Raw genomic sequence first — 10,775 nt, 5'->3', positions numbered from 1 at the left:
CGCATATAATGGAAGCCCTTCAAGCTCTTCCTCACCCTCTGACTCCCTTGTCCACCGAGTATATTCACCCATATGCATATATATACTAACAAACCCCGCTATATATGTATATATAGAGTTACATGCATTGTGCAATATCGGCTGTATGCACGTGCACATTTTCTCTATCAGTGTTCTAACGACGATAGCGCTGGCGATGAGTGTACATCATACGTTTTTTCACTTACTCCGGTATGCGTATTTACCCTCGTACCCAGAAATCCACCCCTCTGACAGGTGGGGGAGGTCTTATGAACTGATGAATGCAAACACGCATAAGCACAAGTGCATGCTATGTGTAAGTAAATCAGGTATGAGTGCCATTGCTTCCATGGAAAAACCCGCGCAATCTCAACTCTTGGATTTCATTGGCTAAATTTTTAAAATCGATTATTATTTATGTTATTCCTAATTAGAATTTTTTAACAAAAAAATTAACGTAGATCGGCTGAATATTTAAACTTTTCTGCAAATTTACTTTTTTTAATTCTTGTATAAATATTTTTTAATGGCCTACGAATTATTTGTACTTATGAATCATTCGTATAATATCGAATATCAAAATTCGATTGAAATTCGAACCTGTAGTTACTATTTAATTCGAATATTACGAGCGCGCCCTTAAAAATAATTTTCAAGGGAGCCGGGAATTGGATAGTCGACAATAGATTTATATAAGAAATATATAAATAATTAATTTAAATTAAAATTATTAATTGAAGTATGTGATTGTTGAGAATGCATCGATAAAAAAATCGTTCATAAAAACCACTGCCGGAGAAATGAATACTTATTATATATATTTTTTTAACGTCAAGTATTAATCGTCCTATTTTCCAAGCCTTTGATGATGATGCTCATTGGTTTGTTCACCTCATTCTTAAGCACTGTAGTATCTGCGGCATCCCCTGTACTGCGCTGTGTTATAGTTCTCCAAGTCCTCGGCTGCGTGGGGATGAAAAAGATTGTGCGAGTGAAGTGGCATCACTGAGACCCGGACTCAAGCACAGAGCGTCCATCTAGTGGAAAACTGACGAGAGGGTCGCCAAAGTAAAGCACGGCCACGGAATCGCAGAGGTGACCGATGCGTAATAAATAAAAAGCCGGGGGTTTTTCACCACCAACACATACATATATAACATATATTGTTCGAGTTATGTGTCACTCGTATCCTCTTTTTTATCTTCTAAGTGAATTTTATCGTTCACCGAGTTTTTCCGTACGAGAAGATTTAACCCGATTTTTTTTTCAATGTATTCTATTTTTAATTTCAATGCATAAAAAATTTTCACATATCATTCATTGATTTATTAATTAGCATAAAAAAAGTTTATTTATAAATAAATTTTGCCGTAAAAAATTTTTTTTCGAGTGTTTTTACTACAATTGGTTTTTTGTTTTTACGCGATAGTTAAGAAAAAAATATTTTATGTAAGCGGTTGTACAAAAATAGCCAAAGACACCACTGGCGCCATCTCTCGTCGCGGTGGAAAATTAAATCTAAATTCCTCTTGAGTCAGCAGCTGCTCGCATTATCAAGTGAGCTAATAATCTATCGCTATATTTTTTATACCCAGCGAGTTTATGAAGGAAAAGTTAAAAGAAAATGAAAAAACTAATAATGAATAATATAGAAAAATAAAATGATTGATGACACATCAGTTTAGGGATTGACTTGAGTTGAGGGGGTGACTCATTACAAATTATGACTGTTTTTGTTGGTGTAAAGTTGCCGAGTCAGCCCGGTGCTCTAATGTTACAATTATGATTATGATTATGAGTATTACGGTGATAAATATTAACAATAGGGCGAACGGTAAAATAATTTAAGTAATAGCAGACTTATTGCAAGAAAGCAACCGGTTTAGTGTCATCAGTCATGCATTATTCATCTTCCGCTCGACACCTTTCTCTTGGGCCCAGATATCCGCGAGTCATTGCACTGTCTACACTTTACGGGAACACGTTCTACCGGAAATGCATTTTTTTTTAAACTTTTGGATGGACGAAATGTCGTTACGCAATATGAGTTTTAAATAATTATTTTTTTTAGTCAGAAATGTGCGGAGGCAACTTCTTTGACAAACTAGACCATCATTAGACATCTGACGCACACGGAGTCAATTGCAAATTGTTTGAAACGGGGGTAAATTCAAATTAAATTTGAAATTTTCTATTACGCACGTAATTGTTTTGGAGCCGGAATTATTTCTACTAAATTTTGGACTCCGGAGTCCGCGGAGTTTAATTCAATTCCGGGTTTTCGTGAAAATAATTATTTGAAAATTAATTTTGGTTGAGTATAAACAGAGTAAAATTAAAAATTAGGAGTAATTTGACATGAGCATCCATGAGGAATCCAAAAAACGTCCGTGTAAAGACGGTCACCGGAGCCCTCTAATGCCACTAAACGTTTCTGTACATATTGCTGTTCACATTTACTCGAGTATCCATCTGGTAAACTGCAAATTCCATCACACGTTGTGGATCTGAAATTTTTTGGATAAATATTTGATTTTCTTGGCAAGAAAGCTGAGGGAGTGGAATCTTTATTTGTTTAAAACTTACGAGCAAATTTCACTTTTCACTAATTGTGAATAATTGTCACGTGTTTGCGGAATATTGACGATGTACATCCAGTTTCCTTGATTGTTTAATCCAGCCCGTGGCGTAACGTAATGCGAATCGGTGGGACAGAGTGTTATTGTACGGGGATCCGTTTGTCGTTTCTTGTAGTTTTTTTTTTCCAATTCTAAGAAGGGATTTTCGCGACGCGAGCGTCCTGGGTTTTCACCACTTTGACGAACATGCCTGCAATTTAAATTTATTTAGTAAGCAAATTGTTAACTTTCATACATGAATTCAAACAACTCTGGTATTTAATTTTAAATTTAACAATTTTCATTTAAACTAAGAGTTATTTTATTAAAAAAAAAAATAATATTTCAATTATTTGAAACCATACATTTGTATTATTACTGTTCTCAGCTTCCCTATTCTATCTCGTCAGTCATCATATAGCTGAGGGTATTCGCGTATTTTGGGCAGAAAATATTTCATGTTCAGAGAAGTTTCAAAATTCCACTAATTCGCAGATGAAATGAATCGTACAGAAAAAAAAAACATTTTAAAAAACCGGTAACTATTTTTATGGATCAAAATAATTAGCGATGTCTATTTAATTGCCAAAATTTTTTTTTTGTATTTTTTAAGAAGTTGAAAAATTTTTGAATGGTCGAAACTTGAAATCGATTAAAAATTTTGATAATCATAAATACAGACTTCAAAAAAATTTTTTTTCTGTTGATCAAATCAAAATTTGACTTGCGATGTCATGCAAAAAAATTTTCTCACTATTTTTGGTTACTTGACTTTTGTTTTGATTTTCCAATCTAATAATTCCCGAAATCGACAAACATTTGAAAAATAAATTACCTAGATGATAGCCATGGATTTTGATTAAATTCATAAGGATTTGATTGCCTAGAATTTTCCGTTTCCTCTTTTTCCAAGACATCCGCCGTGAACTGGTTCTGTGACGCAGATGGCGCCGGATATGCATATCTGAGAAAAATTTTTAAAATCAAACCCGAAAAATGAACTAAAAGACGAAAAATTTCTTACCCCTTCTCTGAAGAGTTTTTCATCTGATAATTGGACACCTGCGTCGAAAACGGATACTGCGGCAATAGCGTTACTGGCTGATAAAAATTTTGACTTTCCGGTTTCGGGTATTCGTATCCCCCATAACCAGGCTTCAATTTATTGGTATTAAAATCGTACTGCGACTCATCTTTCAGTATCGTCGCAAAATTGTACATACACTTCTCGACCAAAAATTTAATAAGCTGCCTAAGCAAAAAAAAAATTTATTTATTAACAAACAAATATCAACAAAAATTTATTTATTGCCATGCACAGGCCATTAATATGCAAATAAATTTTTTGTAACAAAAGATTGGTAAAAGTTCGAGAAAGTATCCATTAGCAAGTTATAAATCTTTTGCATAAACATTAGATAAGTAAATATAAAAAAACCCATTTCATAATTCAGTCACACGGAGCATAAACATGTGGAATAAAAATATATATATAAATAAATGTGAGCTAAAAAGTGAATTGTCAAATATTATTACCACTAAAATTTGAATTAAGCTACACATATATATAAAAATATATAAATACATGTTATTGAGCTTGTCTTTTATAACTTTCTCTGGACACATATAAGACAGAGTAACGTCAGAAGGTCATATTTCACATGTTTAATTCATAATCCACGCCTGTTTTCTAATTCGCGCTGTTATTTATAAGCACACATGTTATGCTATATATATGTATATATATTACCATCGTATTTTTTTCACAACTTGTCTACTTCTATATCCTATTTTATTTATAAACCAACATAAAAAATGAAAAAAAAAAAATAATGAACATAAAAATTTAAAATTACATGACCTCCAATTCAAGTATTTTTATTTATTCGCAACACAAAACCATAATAAAATATTTTACCTTTCTTTTTATTGCGCTCACCTCTTATTATATTAAACACAATGAGCATATACTTAAATCTGCGTACAAAAACTTTGCAAACTTATTGAATGCCCGAAAAAAGTGAGTCAAGTTCAAAAAGCAAATTATGAAAAAAAATAAAAATTAATTAGTTAGTGGTAAGAGAGGTAATTAAAAATTTCTTTGTGCTGGTCAGGTGGAAAGACTGACCTACTTAAATTGTCTAATTGTTTAATTGCGGAATAAATGAACCGAGAGCGAGTAATTTATAATTATTAAAAGTAAATTCTTACTGAGGATAATGATCGAGAGTTTCGCAGAAGGTTTGTCCAGGCTTGGCGCAGCGAGGCGTGTGCCCGGGCGGTGCAGGCACGAAGGGCTCGTAACGAGGCTGATAGGGGCAACCGTAAGAGCCACAGGGTTGCCGCCAGTTACCCCTCGCGACATTCGCCACCAGCATCTGTAATACGGGACAGCGATGAAGAAAAGTTGCGTGATTGCGCTCAGCTGAGCATAAATTTCGAGTGACGGTCCAAGATCGTTATACGGCTTTGCTCTGGCTTTGCGATCACCACAAATTAAAGACTTACATTTCAATTATTTTCATTTGTCGAATAAATTACTGTTATTTCAATGGATTATATTTATCTTGCTCATCAATAAACGCATTTTTATTTCATTTAATTATACTTATTATTACCCAGTACACTCACTCTCTAATTAAACTTACAATTTTACCCTCAAAATTAGACCTCAAAATATTTCAATTAAAAATTTTTTTTTCTGTTTAAAATTTTAATTTATTCAGAAATTTTTTTGTGAAAAAACTGACGATTATTTGAGTTCAAATTTAGAGCAAATAAATTTTTGATTTCAAATGTATCTGAAGATCGGAACGTTTTTTCGCGCAACGAAAACGAAAAAAATTTATGTAATTTGACTGCTGAAAAGTGATTTAAGGGTAATTGCCGTGATTAGGGGTGGCTGAAATTTTCAGCTGACATACTAGTACTTATGTGAACCATCTTAGAAATCTAGATCCAGTAGTTTTTTTACTTTTCATTTCGTTCTTTTATTTTCATTCCGAAAAACGTTGCGATCTTCAGGTACATGATTTCAAATAAAAAAAATTTCAATTTTTAATTGAAATAAAATTTTTTAAAAAATATCGATAAATTACACCTATTATTTTTTACAACCATAATTATCAGATTATTAAACTCAATGATGTAAAGATGATTTGAAGTTAATTTTAAAAACCGATTGCCATTAAAACGCATGCCATAAAAAATATCTACTCTCTCTAAACAAAATAACAAAACTGTCTACAGACCGCAGGCCTTTTAAAATACCCGGAGTCTATCGCGTTGGAAACGATTAAAACGTCCTGTCAAACAATCACCTCTACTTATAATGACAACAAAAACAGCAGCTACAACATACAGCAGTATTTAATAAAAAAAAAATGAAACCGTAAATACACTTTTCTCTACTTTCAAAAAAATATTAATTATCTAATCATTAATCATAAATCATAAATTATAAATACGTAACGTCGCGCTCCGCTGGCTTTATATCACTCTTACAATAACTTCGTACAATCTTCATCATTACTAAAAATCATAAAACAATAAAATCCTTACCATAAATATCAACACCGACTCTAAAAGTCCCATCATAGTTTTCAAAATAAATTATTATTTTTAACAACAAACTATCAAATAAATAATAATCATAATTTATTGCACATTATTCAGCAACTTGTCACTTAACAGGAAGTTAAAAGACATCAAGGATCAATAAATTAACATACTACTAATTACTCACTTATTTTTATTTTATTTTACACGCAAAATATTTTTTAAAAATTATTTTGATGACAAAAATTTTCTACCGGTTTTTTATTAAAACTCATTACTAGGCTATGGAAGTATCAATTTTTGAAAAAAATTTTTTTTCGCGTAATTTTAGCAGACACGTGGTTTTGAGCTCAGAGAGTGAGAATAAAATCGACTCGCGCTCAAGAGGAAGAGGATAAGACTGGAGGTTTTTCGATTCTACGATCGCGGATAGACATATACTAAATGTTTAGTTACATGAGAGGTGTACGAGCATGTATATATATAAAATAAAAATTAGGAGGGGCTAATAAATATAATACAATATACTTTCACTGATCAATCTAGCTAATGTATGTTTTTTTTTTTGTCTTTAGTTACTTGAATATTTAACGAGTCATAAATGCCCTCGTATTTTTAAAATCGCCTGAGGCTCATACTAGTGATGCGTGACCTTGTTTTATTTATTTATTTAATTATTTTTTTTTAGACGAACCGACTTAATGATTCAATGAGTGAAAAAAATCTTTAGACTTTGAAAAACTAAAAAAAAAAAAAATAAATAGTAAATGATAAAAAATAGCGATTTTTTCAAACATGACATAAGTAATAAGTAACGTGATGATGACTGTATAGAAATATTTGATTATCAAGTTACAGATTTTTATGTGACAGCTGTGCATGCAACTGCTAGATCTTGTTTAGATATAATACTTTACTGGTATAGTTGGGAGCAAATGAATGGCAAATGATTTATTTAAGATTTTGTTTGAATTCTTGACATTGGATACGGCTTTGATTTAATATTTACTGAAAAAATAGCTTTATGTAATGGAGGATTTATAGTTATAGCTGAGATCAAACTTGGGAGATGGGATTTAAATGGAAATAACTTTTTGTTGAAAGAATAATTAAGATAAATCTTTTTATGATGTAAAGTTACTGGACTGTTAGTTTGTCACTTGTTACTTTTACATTCGAATTTATTTGAATACAATGCAAGACAAATGTATTTATAAATCTGATTAATTTTTATCGGTGATCTTTAGTTCTTGCTGTTGAAGATTCAAACGGTTGGTAGTTTTAATAAAACCCAGGAGTGGAAATTTTTTTTTGATAATTTAATTTATAAAACTTTTTTTTGAATCTTTTAACGAATGATTTTTAAAAAAAATATACGAATTGTAAAAATGACAATTAGTTTTTTTCATCAGAAATAAAAAAAATCCAGATGACCCATTTTGCCTCATGTCCACTTTGCCTCCTCGTAGTTAAAAAAAATTTGAATCTATTGTTCGTTTTAAATTTCATTTCATAAAAAATTTTAATGGCCCATCTTGCCCATACCTTTTTCAAACAGTCGAAAAAATCGTCGCAGGAAAATTTTAACTATAATTAAAACCTATGGAAGCTTTGAAAAATTTTATCAATAGAAAAGAAATTATTAATAGATCGGAACAAATTTTTTTTTGGATTTCCAAAATTTTGAATCGGTCTCTACTTCAAAACTTGTTGATTAATTTTACTCATAATTAAATTGATTTGAAATATTTATTCAAAAAATAAGTAGACAAATTTTCTTTACAATCAGAAAATAATTTTGAACTGTATCAACATAAATATATTCATATATATGCACAATATATATACATATTTTGTAACTAAAAAATATTTAAATATAAATAAAAAAATTATATCAAACACAACATTACAAAAATATTTCAACAACATATTTTTATAAATATCTATAAAAAATATATATAACAATAGAGCACTATTTGTACTCAACAGAAAATTCTTCATAAAAAAAATTTTAATTATTATACTTGTAATTTAATTTCGCACGATATACTTTCGCCAAATAGTCTCTGACCTTCGCGACTGGCTCGGTGGCCAAAATTTTCGTCTTACCGAAATCAAAATAATGTTTGCACCCAAAAGCGTGGCGGGTTAGCGGGGTTTCGACACTGATCGCGTACGGATAGTTCAATTGGAACCAATGCTTCCGTAAAACAGTATTCAGTAGATATTTAGTGTGGCTAACAAACACAAAATTGCACTCGCAACAAGGAATCGAGTAGACAACGCACGATTTGTTGTAAATTGTCAGCCGATCTTTGTGCCCACAAAACAGCCACGACAAATTATTATTATTTTTGAATGTTAGCCTAATATCAAATTTACGTAATGCGATTTCCAGAGACTCGGACAAATGTTTAACGTAAGGTAAGCAAATGTATTTTTTGTCAAAGTTGTCTATTTTTTTGTCAAAATAGTTGTTCCTTATTACGCTACTTGAATTTCTACAAGTATAATTATTTTCTTCAGTAATTCTACCCTTTCGGTGCATGAGTGACACGACGCGTTTACTGACAATAGTCTTAATTAATTTCATTGGGTAATTATTGTTCAATAGTGATTGTCTTACGTAAGCTAAGTTTTTGTTGTGATATTTGTTATCAGATAACAGTATCGCCTTGTCGACCAAATTTCGTATCACGCCGATTTTTTGCATCAAATGGTGATGAGACAGATAATTCAAGTACCTTCCGGAAGATGTCGGTTTCTTGTACCAGTCGAATTCAATGCCGCCGGTTTCGTTGCGTATCAAAGTCAGTTCTAAAAAATTTATCCGCGAATCAGACTCGCGCTCGACCGTAAACTGCAGCCGATTGTGGTAACCGTTAAAGACCTTGAGTATCAACTCAACTTTATCTTTTGGTAAAAATACCAATATGTCGTCGACAAACCTCGTGTATAGATAGACATGAGGCGCCAATTCACTTAAACACTCATCTTCCAAATCCTCCATGACCATATCCGCGGCTATCGGGGACAAAGGCGAGCCCATTGCGGCGCCAAATATTTGTTGGTAGTAATTGTTGTTGAACAAAAATGACGATGAGGTGAAACATAACTCGACTGCTTCGATGAATGAGTTGCAGTCGATGTCTGTGTAGCGTTTTATTATGGACCAACGTTTTTTTATGCCTTCTTTTACTAATTGGAGAGGCACGTTTGTGAATAATGAGACTACGTCCATTGAAATCATTATATAGTCAGCTGGTAATTTTGAATTGATGATATTTCTTTTCAATTCTAGACTATTTTGCGTTGTAAATTTATTTTTTTTTAAAGCTTTGGTACTTGCGCCAGGTGACGGATGTTTCAGAGTTTTTGCAAGTATTTTCTGTAAATATTGTGCTAGTTTGTAAGTGGGGGTGTTTAGGAAGGAGACAATGATACGAAATGGGACGTTCGGTTTGTGGATTTTCGGAAGTCCATATGCGCGGGCTATTACACCGTCTCTTGATTGCAGATGATATTTGTCGTGAGATGAAATCAATCCGTCTTTGAACCAAATTTTCACTAGTTTATTAACGCGTGACTGAAGATAACTCGTTGGGTCGCATTGTATCGGACGGTATGTATAAGTATCATTCAGCAGAATCATCATTTTGGAAATATAAAACTCCCGGTCTACTACGACGGTTACGTTCCCCTTGTCTGCTTTGAGAAAAATAATCTCTGGGTTTTCTTTGATGAATTTCGACGTCACGCGAATTTTCCACGACAGCTCACAGGTAGCGTTGCCGGTACGACAATAATTCTTTATTACTTCTGTGTAAGCGGAACGCACGTCGATTTTCTCCTCGTCGGATAAGTTGATAATTTCGAGTTCCAAAATGGTCATCAAACGCTCCAATGGAAACCGGTTGTTACGGCAGGGAATCCCGAAGTTCTTACCCAGGCATGCTAAGTCCAGAACTTCTTTGGGAATTTTCTGGTTGGTCAGGTTGATCAGCCATTTTGATCGGCAGCCATCTTGTCTAGATAATTTCAGACCGTTGTCATTTTCTTGTGGAATTTTCGGGTGTGCGTACTCGAGTGAATTTCTCAGTGTCTGCACTAAATTTTTTTTAATCCACGTTGTTTCGCACGGTGGCATTTTTTTTTTTTTTAATTCACTGGAAAATTTTAATTAAAAAAAATTCTAGTGACAAGTGATAAAAAAAATTTATAAGTATAAATAATAAAATAACTTACACGATAATTTGTAAACCACTTCACATTATTATAAATAAATTTATATAATAAATATATATATTAATTGTTTTCTACTGACAACTTGCAGAACAATCGACGCCATTAACTAAAAGAATGTGGACTAATAAAATTAAATGACAACAAAGTAATGAATATTAATACTGTAGATATATAATCGTTTGTTTACATTTTCAAATACTTTGTATGCGCACTCACGGAAACTCAACAGCTGTCGGTAAGGTCGCAGTGAAACAAACAAAAATTTGGGGTTATGGAGGAACAAAGGAAAAATGAATGAAACAATGATCAATTGATATTTAAAAATTATTTATT

At 32.2% G+C, this 10,775-nt stretch overlaps 2 protein-coding genes across 3 annotated transcripts; both read right to left on the bottom strand.

Moving 5' to 3' along the window:
* Positions 1-741: 741 nt before the first annotated feature.
* Positions 742-6,728, bottom strand: LOC130667979 (protein spaetzle 5). Of its 2 annotated transcripts, none has more exons than XM_057469940.1 (6): positions 5,148-5,301; positions 4,851-5,017; positions 3,664-3,891; positions 3,475-3,603; positions 2,608-2,850; positions 742-2,528 (listed from the first exon to the last, which is right to left on the bottom strand). In XM_057469940.1, exons 2-6 carry the CDS (start codon positions 5,015-5,017, stop codon positions 2,357-2,359), a joined length of 939 nt encoding a protein of 312 aa, XP_057325923.1. In that variant the 5' UTR covers positions 5,148-5,301; the 3' UTR covers positions 742-2,356. The 2 variants fall into 2 exon arrangements, with proteins under 2 accessions (XP_057325923.1, XP_057325922.1); XM_057469939.1 differs by lacking the exon at positions 5,148-5,301 and adding an exon at positions 6,201-6,728 and having other exon boundaries at positions 743-2,528.
* Positions 6,729-7,948: 1,220 nt separating this feature from the next.
* Positions 7,949-10,590, bottom strand: LOC130667978 (uncharacterized). The gene is made up of 2 exons (XM_057469938.1): positions 10,443-10,590; positions 7,949-10,363 (listed from the first exon to the last, which is right to left on the bottom strand). Exon 2 carries the CDS (start codon positions 10,342-10,344, stop codon positions 8,209-8,211), a length of 2,136 nt encoding a protein of 711 aa, XP_057325921.1. The 5' UTR covers positions 10,345-10,363; positions 10,443-10,590; the 3' UTR covers positions 7,949-8,208.
* Positions 10,591-10,775: the final 185 nt, after the last annotated feature.

The sequence above is a fragment of the Microplitis mediator genome, chromosome 5, assembly GCF_029852145.1.
Source record: "Microplitis mediator isolate UGA2020A chromosome 5, iyMicMedi2.1, whole genome shotgun sequence".
NCBI classification, from domain to species: domain Eukaryota; kingdom Metazoa; phylum Arthropoda; class Insecta; order Hymenoptera; family Braconidae; genus Microplitis; species Microplitis mediator.
The sequence above is the reverse complement of the archived record's forward strand: the minus strand, read 5'-3'. Positions and strand labels throughout refer to the sequence as shown.